This window comes from Teleopsis dalmanni, chromosome 1 (genome assembly GCF_002237135.1).
Source record: "Teleopsis dalmanni isolate 2A chromosome 1, ASM223713v2, whole genome shotgun sequence".
Taxonomy (NCBI): domain Eukaryota; kingdom Metazoa; phylum Arthropoda; class Insecta; order Diptera; family Diopsidae; genus Teleopsis; species Teleopsis dalmanni.
Window position 1 is genome coordinate 191,492,093 of NC_051846.1, and position 16,508 is coordinate 191,508,600.

At 27.6% G+C, this 16,508-nt stretch overlaps 1 protein-coding gene across 1 annotated transcript in view; it reads left to right on the forward strand.

The window, feature by feature from the left end:
- The first annotated feature begins 6,387 nt into the window (after positions 1 to 6,387).
- LOC119666953 overlaps positions 6,388 to 16,508 on the forward strand; it is an 84,509-nt gene continuing 74,388 nt past the window's right edge. Inside the window, exons 1-10 of the mRNA XM_038076232.1 lie at positions 6,388 to 6,448; positions 6,521 to 6,771; positions 6,961 to 7,117; positions 7,532 to 7,779; positions 7,838 to 7,967; positions 8,055 to 8,163; positions 8,277 to 8,675; positions 8,731 to 8,836; positions 9,054 to 9,162; positions 9,219 to 9,585. Coding sequence (XP_037932160.1) covers positions 6,388 to 6,448; positions 6,521 to 6,771; positions 6,961 to 7,117; positions 7,532 to 7,779; positions 7,838 to 7,967; positions 8,055 to 8,163; positions 8,277 to 8,675; positions 8,731 to 8,836; positions 9,054 to 9,162; positions 9,219 to 9,585 — 1,937 coding nt within the window. The remainder of the gene's footprint in view (positions 6,449 to 6,520; positions 6,772 to 6,960; positions 7,118 to 7,531; positions 7,780 to 7,837; positions 7,968 to 8,054; positions 8,164 to 8,276; positions 8,676 to 8,730; positions 8,837 to 9,053; positions 9,163 to 9,218; positions 9,586 to 16,508) is intronic.

A 16,508-nucleotide genomic window follows, 5' to 3' on the forward strand; every position in this document is an offset into this window, starting at 1 on the left:
TAATAGATAAAAAATGTGTAATAGACACATTAGTAAATAAAAACTTTATTTGATTTTTATTTTCAAATTTTGGGCTAAAATGGTTTTAAGTTTTATGACAAATAAAGATAATTGAAAATTTCTTAAATCATGTTATTATATTATTACAAATAAATATAATAAACTTTATTTAGATTATTTATTGAATATTTATTTATTTTTAATTTATTATTTATTGATATTTTTTTATTATTTATTTATTATTCATTTACTATTTATTTATTTTTTATTTATTATGTACTATTATTATTTATTTATTTCTGATATATTATTTATTAGTTTTTTATTATCTATTTATTATATATCTATTTATAATTTATTTATTTATTATTAATATATTATTTATTTACTTTTCATTTTTTATTTATTTATAAATCACTTATTACTTATTTATTATTTTATAAACAAATGACGCAGGAAGTTTGTTTTTCTATAATTTTTATTATCTTTTCTTTTGTTGTTTTTCTTGTTGTCATTATTATTATTATATTTATTGTATGATTTCTTTTTGTAATTATTCGCTTTAAAATTGAACATTGTTTATTTTGTTTAGTTTCCTTAAGATGACTATCGAAGATAGTCGATATATTGGAAAAATATTTTAAAAGAGGTTTTTTCGAACAGCAGTGAAATACAACAACAAAAATTTATTTTTTATATTTTAATTAATTGAATTTTTGGCTGACCATACAGCTGTTTCGAGTATTGCCAAATACCCATCATCAGTGGTCTTGGAAATAATTCTTGTATTTAATTATTCGTAAATAATTATTTTTTTGAGACTGCAAGTACCAGGAATCGAACTCGGGTCCTGCCAAATGTGAAGCTCGGAATCAGCGCACCTTAACCAACTGATCCAAAGCCGTACTGATTTATTTTAATAAATTATAAACTGTTTTTAAATATAAATAATAAATTTTTTATATCTATTTAAATTCAACAATTACCCGCTAATAAATTATTATATTTATTATTTATTAATTGTCTTTTTATTTATTATTTATTTGAATTAGTCAGTTTTATGTAGAGTGTTTGAAACAATTTTATAATTGAATATAAAGCAGATCTCTAAAGCCACAGAATCCAGTTGTTTAAATTTTACAACAACAAATTTTATATTTATATTATTTTAATTAATTGAAGTTGTGGCTAACCATGCAGCTGTTTTAAGCTTTACCAAATACTCATCATCAGTGGTTTTGGAATTATTTCTTGTAATAAATTATGCGTAAATAATTTTTTGAGAGAGCAAGTACCAAGGGTTGATCTTATGCGCTGCCAAATTTGAAGCTCAGAGTCAGCGTTCATTAGCAAGCAATGTCATGACGTCATATTGCAAACAACCTCTTCTCTTCCTTATAGCAATCAATCAAGCTACGTATATTAGAAGACATAACCATATAAATACGTTACGTAAAAATTCTAAATTGCACGCCATAAGTATTGAAAAACCCTCATTATACTACTCTTATTTATATTTTCAGCACTATATGGAGTATATAGTGACATGGAAGCCAATATGGGGAACCAATCACACTATAATTTCTTAATACAAGTTTCGCTCGAAGTCAAAGCACTTTATATTGATGTGTATTTTATAAATGCACTGTGTTTTTAAAATTTTCAATACATGGTTTACATATAAATATCATATTACTACATATATATATATCTTGACACTATTACTTCATAATATTATTGTTCGAGAAACAATCTTACAACTTTCGCTTTAATTAAATGAAAACTCATCGATTCAATACATTTAATAGTGTTAAAAACTATTTGTGTTATTTTGTTTTCTTCACTTATACATGAAATATTAAATGTTACTGATAACATATAATAGACCAATGGACAATAAACGAGTAAACGCAATTTATTTGCATATACAACATAGGTAGACTCAGGTTTAGACTTGGGCTTCGGCACTGGCATAGGCATTTCATTTCACTTCAAATAGTAATCGCTTTCTAGTTAATTTAATAATGGAAACGTATCTGCAATAATATTTACAGCTTAAATTAACTAACGAGCTGAATAACAACAACAGCAAATACGCTAGCAGTCTTGTTGCAACAAGAGCAATGGCAACAACAACTAGCAACATCAACAGTTAAATAAAAAATCAGTTTTCATAGCTTTAAACAGGTGAATTTATGTTGATCGTTTATTGCGACTGGTTGCAACAAAAAAAAAAGTATGTAGACAAAGTAGCACATCGAATAAAAGAAATAAATACAATAATAAAAAACAAATAAAGAAAAATAAAATATAAGAGAAAATATAAAATAATTGTAAAGTAGGAAAAATGTTTCAAGCTGGCAATATAGTTGAACCAATTCGAAAAGTTAAAATTGGTCTCCAACCTCATGTGTCCATTTGCCAAGCAGAGTTGATACAAATGAAAAGTCAAAAAGACCAGCCGGTCAGTATCTTGCATGCTGCATGCTGCTTGCTGCTGCTGCTGCATGTTGCATCTGCATTTGTAGCATTTGTAGCATCAACATAGCGATTGCTTTGGCAGTGCTATGATGGCAGGCGCGCATGTGTTTATTGGAGCGATAATGAATGTCGGGTTAAATGCTTGATTGTTGATCTTAAGCATAAACATAATCAAACACACATGCAACAATTGTTGAATCCAACATATTGCATACTGCATGCAGCATGCAGCATATAGCATGCTACATATGCATGTAGCTATATGTATATTAGCTATTGGATTTGTGCTTAAGTGCTGCGTATCTTTACTCTACGAATACTGCAAATACTGCAAAATATATTGGAATATGTTATCGTTAATAGAGTTTGAAATAAAGTGATTTCATACGATTTTTCATTTATTTTTTTTTTATTTTTCGCTTATCTCGAATGTACAATTTCGTTTTGTTGTTTATTGCTGGACTATTTTCTCTATCATTTGAGCAGGAGCAGAAGCATTTCGTTGTTGTTCGTGTAGTAATACAGAAGGAGGAAAACAATATTTGCTGATATGCCTACAAATATGTGAACTCATTAATTACTCAATTTGTTAAGTGGCTTTTCGTTATTTCCATTATTTTCGTTATTTTAATGAAAAGCATTTTTATGGCATAATTTTTTCATTTGGCAAATTCGTTTGGGTGCTCGTGAAAAGTAACTCATACGCCCCGATGCCATCTAAATTTGATCTCATTTTATAATAGATTTTAAGCGGCTTGTAGAAATTAATGTTTCTGTTTTAAAATTGATATAATTTTATGTTAAATTTTGTTTTTAAGGACAATTATGCTGAAAGAAACTATTTTCTTAATAGAAACCAATTTCTAATAGAAACGTTTTTGAACACTAGTAAATTACACTCTGAGTGTTTAATTATACTACTGGTTATTATTTAAAAAACTAATTACTAACCTGAATTTAAATGTTGGTTAATAAACTTAACATGTTATCAGTCATGCTACCTTTTAGATCTCAGACTTTAAAGTAGCTCAAAGTCAAAAATCAACGTTCTAATATATTTAACTAATATATGTATAAAAAAGGGATAAGTTAAATTGAACTGTTTAGAAGTAATGATTATAATAATCAAAAATTTCATAATAAAACACTTCAAATACTATATTAAATATTTTTTAAAATAACCAATGCGAATTATGAACAACTTTATTTACATTTATATAAATACCACCGATGGTTCGAATTTTATTTGAATTCTTCGTCAGGGCGGACAATCATTAGAACTGATGGTGCCAAACATGAAAGAGCGATATTTTTACTAGAAACTGTTTTCGATTTCAGTTCCCAATGATAAACAATAAACATATTTCTAAAGCCCAGTGGTAAATAGGTATTCCTTCATAGATGTAATATCTGGAAAGTAACTGAACTACTGAATAATACAAATTAATTTGTATCTGAAAAGTATTTTCAAAACTTTTTATGTAACTTTTTAAAAAATTTATTGAAATATCCTAGAGCTAACGTTTTGGTATTAAGTATAGAGCCAAAATACGGAAATTAAAGATCTAAACTTTTTGAAAGGAAAGTCGATATTAAAGAAATGACATTTTAGTTGAACATGCACTGAATAAGAATTATAATGGATTTAGCTCAATCATTTTAAATGAATTCAGACCTTACAGCGGGATGCTTATGAATAAGAATTCGATATAGACCCAGGAGCCGATCTTCTATAAATAATTGGGGTCATTTAAAGATCGTTAGCTGCACATTGAAATTAATGAAAGAATTTTATATCTGAATGGTGCTTTAAGCCTTCCTAATTTTGTAATTTATTATTGAGAAAAGTTGTGCAAATATGAATATTATGTAGTTATATATACAAAAATATATAAAACTTTCAAAAAAAGAACTTTATTAGGGTTAGTATTAAAGTAAAACATAATCCAAAGAAAAAAAAATTTATTTTTGTTATAAGTAAAAATTAATAACAAACCATATGAGAATTATAACCTATTCAACTAGGTAGGTACTATTAGTATAGAAATGACAAAAAACTTGCTGTTTGGCAAAAATAAATTGAATAATAACAAATCATATCAGCATTATAAGTTATTCAACTAGGTAGGTCCTAGCAGCTTAGACAGCACACACAGAATTTGATATATTCGAATTATTCGAACTTTTTATATGGTTCGAACCATTCAAAATCTTTGAAATTTTCGGATTGTTTAAACTAAATTAATTCGGGTTGATCAAACTATTAAGATTGCTCCAATTTTTTTGGATTTTATCAGTATTTGTAGTGTTTGTTAGAAAATACCCCGTTAATTAAAATTATTTAAAATATTGAAACCAGTTATCCTTGTTTGGTGAAAAGCTTGAAGAAATTGAAATTTGCGGATATCACACATGACTTAATTTCAATTATCTATTGCTAATAATTTATATCTGCTTATTTTAATATTAAATTGAAATGCGTACGTTTATTTGGTAAAAAAAAGCCAAATTAGATAATAATAATAATAATAAATGCTATAAATAAACTATGCGACTATATAAAATGTGAAAGTAAAATATTTGCAATTTTAAAATTTGACTGGAAAATATTTTTCGCATTTTTCAGCCACTAATAAGATTTAATATAATAAAAAAAATAAAAATTTATTTTAAAAAAATGTGAAAGTAAAACTGCATTTAATTTAAAATTACCAACACCTACACAACAAATATTGGCTTTTAAAATTGGTTGACATTTAAATTGCTAAACTATTAAGTTTATTTATTTATTGTTGACTTAATTTAAGATATTTGCCCGGAATATACGACAGCCGGTCGTATGGACCATTAAGCCACAAGCTTAACATTTGGGCGCTGAACGCGATCATCAATAATAATTGAAAAATGATTTAGAGTCTGTGGTGGAAACGCTAAGCAATAGATTCGCATTAAGTTTAATTTAGTCTATGGATTAGAGTTAATGATTAATGTTGGCGTTGGGAAATGATATATATACGGAAAATTGTACAGACACTTGTACGGTGGTGTGGTTTCGATAGAAGTGCACTTGTTGAGTTTGACTGTGGGTAATATTAAAAGAATTAATGTTATTTTATGAACTCTTAAAGTTTTATTAAATATTTGAAATATATATGTATATGACGATATTTTAATTTTCTTTCTTGTTATATAAAATATACAATAACATTTCATATGTTTGCTTTATGGAACAGTATTCCCTGTATATATCTTATGCTTGATACTTGTTTAAAAATTATAAACGGAAAATTGAATCCTTGAATATTTTCAAAGATCACTCATGATGGATGTTTGACAATGTTTGAAATAGAACAAGCTGAAGAATTACTTGATTGATTTAAGGGATTTAAGGTTAGGAAAGATAGGTTCCATACTGTCTTTTATTAAAGAAATCGGACTTGGAGAAAAACTCTAATCCGGGCACATTAGATCTTATAGGTAGCAGTGCACTATCTCTTTTAATAATTATTTATAATTATTAATTATATTAATTATTCACTTATTCAGTTATGCCCTCATTATTACTCTTTTTACTATTCGCGATGTCTTGCCACAAGACGTAAAAATTTCAATTAGATATACTTATATATAAATCCTATAAAATACAGTCTTTAATACTGCTTTAAAAATGTAGCTCAGTATGTAAACAGAAAAATATATGTTTACTAAAAGTTTAAGAGATATTAGCAGAAAATTAAGTGCAAATATGCGTGCCTTTGATAATGATAGGAACGCACGCAATTAGGCTCTTAAACAGTTTACTTATGGGCCTTTTCATGCCTGGGTATGCTTCCATATATAAACGTCACGTTATAGTATTTATACTCAAAGTGAACTCACTGCAATTTATCTTCTCTACAAAGCAGCATGTTGCAATCAATGCAATTAAATGCACTAACGTATTCGTCAATTCTCATTAATTTCATAAGTAATGGCTTTGAATCTGAATCTTTTTAGTGTAAGGTCATGGAACCGCCATTAAATATCTTTTTACTTTTAGTACAAAATTATTTTTCAAATTCAACATCGACATGTATAATTTGGCATCACGACATCGATTTTCAACTGGATGCAACAATAAAAGGCACAACTAATCAGTTTGTTAATATTGGGTTAGATACTCTATCGGTTGATATTAAAAAAGATATCTATAACTATAGTGTCAAAGAGGAAAAATTTTATAAAAATAATTTGGCATTTGATTTATTGATAAAAAAATTAACTGTTGCTGTGGAACATACACACTGTGAGGTATATCTGATTTATTAAAATATTTTCAATTAGTATACAAAAAAAATTAGTGCTCTACAGAATCGAGCAATTGAAATGTTTTAATAGTGAGAATATTCTTATAAATCTTTATTATATAATGCTTATAAAATAATATAAAAGAAGTATTAGCAATAATTATATATATAATTTCTCACAAATTTTGTATAGACCTTTTTAGTTTCTCAGGATCACATACCGATCTTTGCGAAAGCCTTCCTTAAAGCAAGCGTATATTCTCTATGGCGTTCTCAACAAATTAGATTCTTATTTATCTACTATAAAGACAATAACTCCGAGGATTTCTTCAATGGACAGTTATTTAAAGGTAATTACCTAACATAATGTCACAACTATAGAAGAGTTTTTAATATACCTAAGATACTGAACCCACATATCAAACAAAAATTTAGAAGATGGTTAAAGTAAAAAAAAAAAATATAGAGTACAGTAATAATATAGAAAATATAGAAAAATATAGAATATAGAAAAAATGACAACATTGAAAAGTGGAAAAATGATTAGAAGATAAAAACAAAAACAAAAAAGAAAGAAAAAGGAAAAACGTAGACGAGTAAAAATAATAGATATGAGGAATAAAGAAACAGAGAAAGCGATTATAGAAAAATAAAATCTTTTATTTATGTTATTTTCTATATATCTTCAGAAAGAAATATTTTAACACCATATAAGAGTCTAATTTAAATTCAATATGTAAAAATTTTACTAATTCTGACCTTAGATCAAGCAAACATCCTCATTATTGAAGCTGAAAACAAAAACTCTAGTCAATTCACCTTAAAAACAAATAAATTTGTAGGATCAATGTGGTCAAAACCAGAGAAATTGTATGAAGTTGCGCATATCGATGTTCTAAGGGAGCCCATGGAAAACTTACCAAGGTTATATATAGATAAATTACAAGATTTACAAGGTCGTGAAGTAGTAGTTGGAGCTTTCGATTATAGACCAATGGTAGTCATTGACTATGTAAGTAAATGCTTAGGTACAATAGCAATTTAATTTTTTTTTATATAAAATATTATAGAATATTTGGCCCCAAATGAATGATCGTGCTTTGGATAACAAATGTGGAAGTGTACATATAAATGGGGCTGAAGTTCGTGTACTCTTAACTCTGTGCGAATTATACAACTGTACTGTGGAAGTTGATACATGTAAGAAATATATATAAAACTTATATAGTATTTCAATAGATATATCAGTTATAGTAACCCATATATATATCTTTTCAATGACTTCAGCTGAAACAGAAGAATGGGGTTTTATATATGCCAATTCTACTGGTGATGGATTATTGGGTTTAATAATTGATGGAAAAACTCATACAGCTTTCGGTGGCATGTATTCGTGGTAAATAAAACAAATTTTCAAACTTTAATAAATTTTTAATAAATAAATTATAAATAAACTACAAAAAAAACGTAGATTTTATATATAAGAATCTTGCATTTTTTTCTCAAAAGGGATACAGTCTATACTTACTTGGATATTACTACTTTCTTGGGGCGTTCTGGTATAACATGCATGGTACCTGCACCTAAGAGAATAATAAGTTGGTCACTGCCATTGAAACCTTTTCAGTTTTCATTATGGCTGGGCGTTTTGGGCTATTTGTTTATAGAAACAATTGCTTTATTTGCAACCACTACCATAGAACAAACTATAGTGCATAATAAGCAGTGTTGGAAAAGTAATTTTTACTTTGGCTTGGTAACAACACTGAAACTTTTCATATCACAAAGTTCTCAGAAAGTTGTTACATCAACTACTGTAAGGGCTCTACTTTTTTCTATGTATGCAGTTGATATAATCATTACAAGTATATATGGTGGTGGATTAGCTTCGATACTAACACTTGTGACGTATGTGATATATTAATAAACGATAAAAATTTAATATTTGTTTAACTTTTTACAGTTTTGATGAAGCCGCAGACTCTTTAGAACGTCTTTATAAATACCAGTTACCTTGGACAGGTTCATCAGATGCCTGGGTGACAGCTATACGTGCTGTGAAGGATGATGTAATCACTACTAATTTATATATATATTCTTTTCTTCAATTTCAATCCTATTCCACAGTCCTAATTCCTTATATCCTCATCAGCAATGACATTCCTTTTTCTTTAGCTTCCATTTTTATTTCTTTCGAACTGTTCTTTTTCTTCCCATTTTTAGATTTTTCTCACTTTGGGATTTTAACCTTATTTATATATTTTTTGCTTTCTTTATTTCATATAGCCCATTATTATGGGTGTTCTAGCGAATTTTCATGTTTATAGTATCGATGAAATGCGTTCTAAAGCAAAAATTGCAAATATGGGTTTTGTATTGGAACGCATGGAATTTGGTATGTGACTAATATTATATTTTAAAAAGAACAATAAAAAATTATTATAATTTTAGGACATTTTGGTAATAGTGAATTTCTAACTACAGAAGCTTTAAGCCGCTTAAAATTGATGATCGATGATATATACTTCCAATTTACGGTAGCTTATGTACCACGCCTATGGCCACTTCTACCAAAATTTAATGATCTAATATTGACATGGCATTCAACGGGATTTGATAAGTATTGGGAGTGGAAGATAACTGCTGATTATCTTGATATCAAACAGCAAAATCAAATGAAAGCTTCAATGTTTTATAATTTTGATATTGGACCCGTTAAACTGGGTATTGATAATTTCTCTGGTCTTATATTAATTTGGTTTGTTGGTATGTCGCTAAGTATTCTGACATTTATACTGGAATTGTGCTTATATAAAAAGTAAGAACTTAATGGAAAGAGCTTCATAAAGCATAGTAGCAATAGTTTAACGGTTTATGAGTATTATTTTTACAAAATTATTATCATTTTTTGTAATAATTTTTATATTAAATATATGTTTACGTTGTCACTATTTTTACAATTTTGTTTATATAAGCTTAAGGTAGTGTAATCTTTAAAAAAATTATTTTTTATAATGATGTGTGTAGCACCTATGTGCTATGCAATATCACCATTTTTATATAAATCATACGTTAATACAATATATTTTTATATTTAGATTCTATACATATTCATTTGTTAATTCTTATGTTGTACCTTTTAATTTTATTCTACTTTTTTTTACTTTTTACTATTCTACTTTTTTTTTTTCTTGATTAAACTCTTATTAACATATTTAATTTGTTTCACTCATTTGTTAATTTTGGTCAATTATTGGTCAATTATTCGTATAATACATAACTTTTTAAATTCAGATATAGTAAATTTTTTAAATAATTGACTTTATAAAAAATATTAAACTTTATAAATGTATTATGTATAAACTTTCCATTTATATATATATAAAGTTAGTTTTATTTGTATATTAATAAAGTCAGTTTTGCATATTTTTATTTTATTTATTTAATTTGACTTGATATTTTTTCATTTGCAACATTTTCTTTTCAAATTATTATTTTTAATTTTATTTTATCTAAAGCTAACAGTTAGTTATAACTGTTAGTTTCACTATTAATCCATCTTAATCCATACTACACATTTCATTTATTTATTAAAATATTTATTTGGTTTTAAAATTTAAACGAACATTAATATAAAATGCATAAAAATAATAAAATCAAAAAAAAGGTACATGAAATGCTACTAGAGTGCATCTCTACATAGTAGGACCACCAACATGTTGCCGCAATAACAGCAGCGCATAAACACTTGACTTAATGGTTCGAATGTATGTAGATAATGAAATTTTTTCATGCTATTATATATAAAATAAAATGTTAAACAATACATGAAAGAAATAAAATAGTAATAAAAAATTTTTAAAAATAAAAAAGTAATAAAACTTTAAACTTTACTACATATAACTGCATAAGAATTGTGTATTAAAATTTATGCAAACCAACGACGCATGTTTACACACGTCAAATGAAATGTTGCCAAGAAATAACATTTGAAGCTACACCGTTGTTGCCACACTTAACAGAAAGAAACAGAAACTGTAACATAACGTGGCTATGGTGAAGTGTAGTCAAAAGAGTAGTGACGTTGGTGCGCAAGTGTCTAAACGCATCCTGTAAAAAAGTTAAATAACTTCAGAAATACAGACTTCAAACGATTTAAAAGCAAAATATGAAATAAATGCGAATAATAATAAATAAAAATTAAAAGTATTGCATGAAAAAGGAAGCCCACGCCACATCAGTCAAGTGTAGTGCAGTGCAGTGCAGTGAATGTGTTGCTAACTTTGCTATCGTAATTATAGCCAACTGCAGATACAAATACTTACAACTAGATAGACAGTCAGAGAATCAGACAGACAGTGAGTTAGACCTGCAGTCACTTAGACAGACAGATAGACATAATGTTGCGTTTATGGCGTCTTTGTAATTTTTTTCCAGGGTTTCCGGAGTAAAGATTTGGTTGTTATGCTATTAAGACAGTAGCTAAAGCTCAGGTGTGCGTATGCAAGCGCGAGTGGGTCGAGGCTTCTGGTGTTGGGTTTGTAATTTTCTGGATGATTTCTATTTATGCGCAGCAGAAGCAGACAGAATTGTATCAAAGCGATATTGGTTACTTGTCTTTTTTTTTTGTTAATAGTAAATAATAATTTTCTTATTTCATTGCCACTTTGTTTTGTTGGCAAATGTTATTACTACTGCAACAACAACAGTTCTATGTTCCAGGTATATATCCTTTGCGGCTTCTATAGTTTTTCTTTTCTATTTTTGATATGCGCAAGCTGATGATTTTTCAATTTGAGTGCGCAAATAGCAATAAAATGTGGTGAATTTTTTTAGTGTTGGTACCTCACCGACCACAAATATGACTACTGACTGCCACGAAGTAGCATAAAAATATGTTGGTTTTGTTTAATAGTTTACCAACTGTTATACCTTGACTATCTTAGCCATTCGTATAGCTACTTTCAAGCAACTTAAATTATGTTGAAAGCAATTTTCTGCTTCAGTAGCAGTAAAGAAGGAAATTCTTTTGATTTATAATAACACTTGTATGAGAGAAAATTACGTTTTCTTTTGTATATTTATAATAAAAATATGAAAAAAAAATAAAAAAAATATTAAATAATTTTTTTTTCTTAGAAAAACATATTTTATACATATTTGTATAAATTTTGAAATTAAAATTTCTTTTTATTATGGCATTAACTACACAGTTAAAGTGCGCAAAAATTTAATTAAAACTTTATTTTATTAGATTTTAATTTAGTTGAAGTGTTTGAGGTGTTTACGTAGGCTTAGACAAGCGTAAATTTGAAGTCATATATTTTCTTTAAATCATAATAAATTTTTTTTGTAAATATTATTGGTATTGGTATGTAGTGCTTTTAGATAGCAAATCCATGTTTTTGGGCGTAGCTACACAAATGCACACAACTTGCTCGTGTAGTGAACACGCCTGCTGTAAAACTCCTAAAACTGAACATTTTAGTAGGCACCAAAAATGCCATTAATTCCACAATAAATCCCGGAATGCTTTTCTAATGCCAAATAAAGAAGCGTATAGTTAAAAAAATAATTAAATAAAAATTAAAATAATAAATTAACACTTAAAATTAATTAGACATTTCTATAAAAAATATAATTCTAATTTCTGTGAATTAGAATTAATGTTAGGAGGTGTAGCGACCGTCGGATCTATTGTGCCCCCTTTTGGGCTTAGAGTAGGTCTCTAAGCCCTGTTGCGTCAATAAAAAGTAGTATAAAACCTACTTTACAGAGTTTTATTGTCTCTATCGTAAGAATATACATTTCCAGTAGCCTTTCTGTATATGCATTAGTGCAGGGCATTCTAACAGCACACGTTTGGCCGACTCCTCATTCTCTACACAGAATCTACAGTTTGCATCCGTAAGTATACCCAGTCTTGTAAGGTAGTATTTTAGTTTATAGTGCCCTGTTAGGATTCCTGTGTTGATTCTAGGTTTTTCTTTTGATAGATTCATACAATTCCGGTATCTCTTATTTGTGTAGGTACCAATAAGTTATTTGGATTGTTTTAATCCTGGTATATTATCCCAGTAATCCTTTTTATTCTGGTTTCAAATTAAGTTTCAAGTTCAAATCATTTTTAATTCAATTTTAAATAATTTTTAATTCAATTTTATATAATTTTCAATTCAATTTTAAATAATTTTTAATTCAATTTTAATTCAATTTCAAGTTTCGAATCAATTTTTAAAAACAATAATTTGAAATACTAATGTAAAGTCTAAAAAAACTACTGATATAATTGTGACTTGCATTTGCCCGATAGACAATTCAATTTTATTATCAATTGCAAATAAGAAATATGTAAATTTTATTGTAACAACAGTCAAAAAGTAACAACAACAACACCACAAGCAACAACAATAATAACAACTAAAACAACAGCAACTGTCAATAGCTGTCAATATGAAATTTAGTTTGGCAACAGGCTTGTGCCACACCATACAAATGGCTGATGGCATATTACAGTTTATTCAATATCGAAAAATATAAAAAAAAAATAAAAAAATAATCAAATCAAAAGTGAATAAAACAAATAAAAATAAAACTAAATTAAATCTAAGGTAATTTAAACCAAGTTACTCAACACTAGCCAGCGCCAAGCAATATTGTTTAGTGGCATGTGCTACCCAACATTAACCAATAACGTAGCGAACAGCATAAAATTTGCCTAAGCCGAAACTGCAAGTCAACACTGCTCTCGATTGTAGACATTTGTTGCGGCTGTTATGTTATTGTTGTTGGCAACATTGTTGCTAATGCCGTTTGCTGTCCAACTTATGCACTGCATATTCCTCACATTATGTAGTTTCAATTTCATTTTACAATTGTAAAAATGATCAACATTTGATATAAAAGTGTCTTATTAAAGGCTTTTATGTGTCTAGTTTAAAATGTTTGTGTTATTATTGTTGTTATTGTTGTTGTTATATGTTGGTAACAATATATTCGTTAACCTTTTTGAACTTTATCAAATTGAAAAAATGATATTTGTTTATAATAACAAAAAAAAAAAAACGCACAAAAATTGATTGAAAAAATTGAAAATCATTGCAGCTTAACTTCATTTGGTGGTACAATGTACAATGCACATAGCTCTGTAGTCTGGAGTGCGTGCAACTTTGATTTATTGGCTTACAGTGGTCAATTAATGTTTGCGTGCATGTTACACCCTCGTACAGCTGCTGTCTGAGCTTAAATGATTACATTCAAGCTCAGGTTAAATATATTGTCAACATTTTATTTTTTGTCAATTTTGGAAAAAAAAATTATTTTCCTTCAATTTTTGGCATATTGTGATATTGTAACAGTTGACAGCTAATAGCTTGCAAGAGAAAAACTAATTTACAAGTGCGTATTACTGGTAAAGAAAAATTTTTTTAAATATATATCATATATATATTTTATATACATATATTTTAAATATATACATATATATTTAAATAAAATAAATTTTAATATATATTAAATAATTATAAATAATATATATTATATTTAATAATAATTGTAAGTTTGTAAATTCTGAAATATCTGAAATATCACCTTCATAAACTACAATTATCTGCTAACTCGGAATCCAGATTATGCCTCGAAGATGAGGAAACGACCATGCACATTCTTTGTGACTGTCCAGCTTTAATAACGCACAGAAGAAGCCTGTTTCATAAAGAATTCCTGTCACCAGAACAAATTAAGAACTCTTCTCTAGATTTAGTTCTAGACTTTATTCACAAAGCTTTAAGGGGCTTTGTTTGATCAATAGTGAAACTGGTACAATAGGTCTCTTCTGGCCGCAGTACCGGCTGTTGGGCAATTTTCACGTCTACTCTTTCAATAATTAATAATAAAGTTTGTAATTTAGAGATATGCTGCTAGAGATAAACACAAAACTTAAGATGTCTCAGAACTTGCTGAAAAAAGTAAAATACTTAATCAGCGTTTTTCAACTACTTTTTTAATGTATCCAAAGATCGTTTTTCAATCGATGACAACATGACTTTGTTGAGCACATCATTCATCTTGTCACCAACACGTTGTGAATGATGATCTGTCACCCAAAAACTTACATTCGTCATTCAAGAGCATATTTTTGCGTCATTGCACTAACACACTTACAGCTTGAGAAACACACTTACAGCGTGCGTAAACACCCTTATTCTTTAAAAATTTTGCTTGAATGATAACTCTTGAATGTGAAAATGAACACCAAAATGATCATCAAAATGAACACCTGAACGAAGTTGTAATTCTAAATGTGTTTTACTTCTCTTAACTTCTATTTAATAGAAATTTTTGATATATAGAAATATTATTGAAGTTTTGAAAACGCATCTTAGACATTGCGATAGATATTAGCGATAAGTATAACAACACATAAAACATAAAAGTAAAGCGACCATAGTATTTTGCAGGTAATCTCATGTAGGAATCTGAGGAAACGAGTAAGCCAATGAAATTGTTAGAGAAGGAGCTTTCATGGCAATGATAGGTTCAGAGAAATAATTAAACCTAACTTAAAACGAATTATCTATTTGTCTCTGTTCCTCTTATGGTTTCAATTAACAATATAGCTTTATATAAAAATATTTTCTTACATTTCCTGCCTCAAACACAACCTGCTTGTTATCAAAGTATGCATCCATTTGCTTATCTACTTTTTTGTCTATCTCATTATCTCAGCATATTTATCTAATATATATTTTTATCTGTTTTATATTATCTAGCCACACTCCACAGGAAATTGTTAAATTATGGCAAATTGCTACTCAAAAGTTTCAATTTTCACAATTGCAAAGTGAGTCACTCACTGGCAGGTATCGCAGTTGCTACCAAAGTAGCCTGCTTCACTTAATCTAAAATTGTTTTAAGATACTTTAAAATACAGTATCATTAATTCAGGCTGAATTTACTGTGCAATATATCTCAATAGATTTTATTTCTGTTTTTGTTTTTTTTTTTTTTAAATATTTTGCAACTTTTTATTGGTGGCCAAAAGGTTAGCAATATGCTAAAGATTTAATTTTATATAAATATTTTTTTTCTTCTTGCGATTTTAGCTTAAAGTATCTGCAGCTGTGAAAATATTAATTTGTTGTTGTTGTTATGTTAGTTTTTCTTAATTTAGTCTATGAGAATTGCAACTAAAAAAAATGTCAAAAAAAAAAAATTTGAAAAAAATAGTTAATCAAATAATTGTTGGGCGTTTTGGTTTTGTTGTTAAGTGTTTTGCTTGAGGCGAAATAAATTTTAATTAATTGCATATTTAACAACAAACATTTTTGATTTGATTAAAATATCTTAAAGCGATTTTCAAGTTGCAAAAAAAATGTTAAATTTGTGTAAATCGGTTTTTGGTTTCAGTGTTCGGGGGAATGTTTAATGTTTTAAGTATGCTAACTTAATTTTGAAAAATTGTTTTAAGTAGTAAATTTTTTTTTAATAAAAATGGATTCAGATTTTCAAATTTAGTAAAGATTTTTGCAACCTCTGCTTAACAAGAGACGCCTATAATTTTTGAATTGGTTAATATTTTTTATTTTTAGCTTCACTTACCTATTTTTATATTTCTTATAATATTTGTTTGTTTATGACATTTACCGAATTACGTTCATGTAGACGAAAATCACTTACCTAAAAAAATAAAAAATATTATTAAGATTAACAATCAATATTCTTTAGTATATGAAATTATAA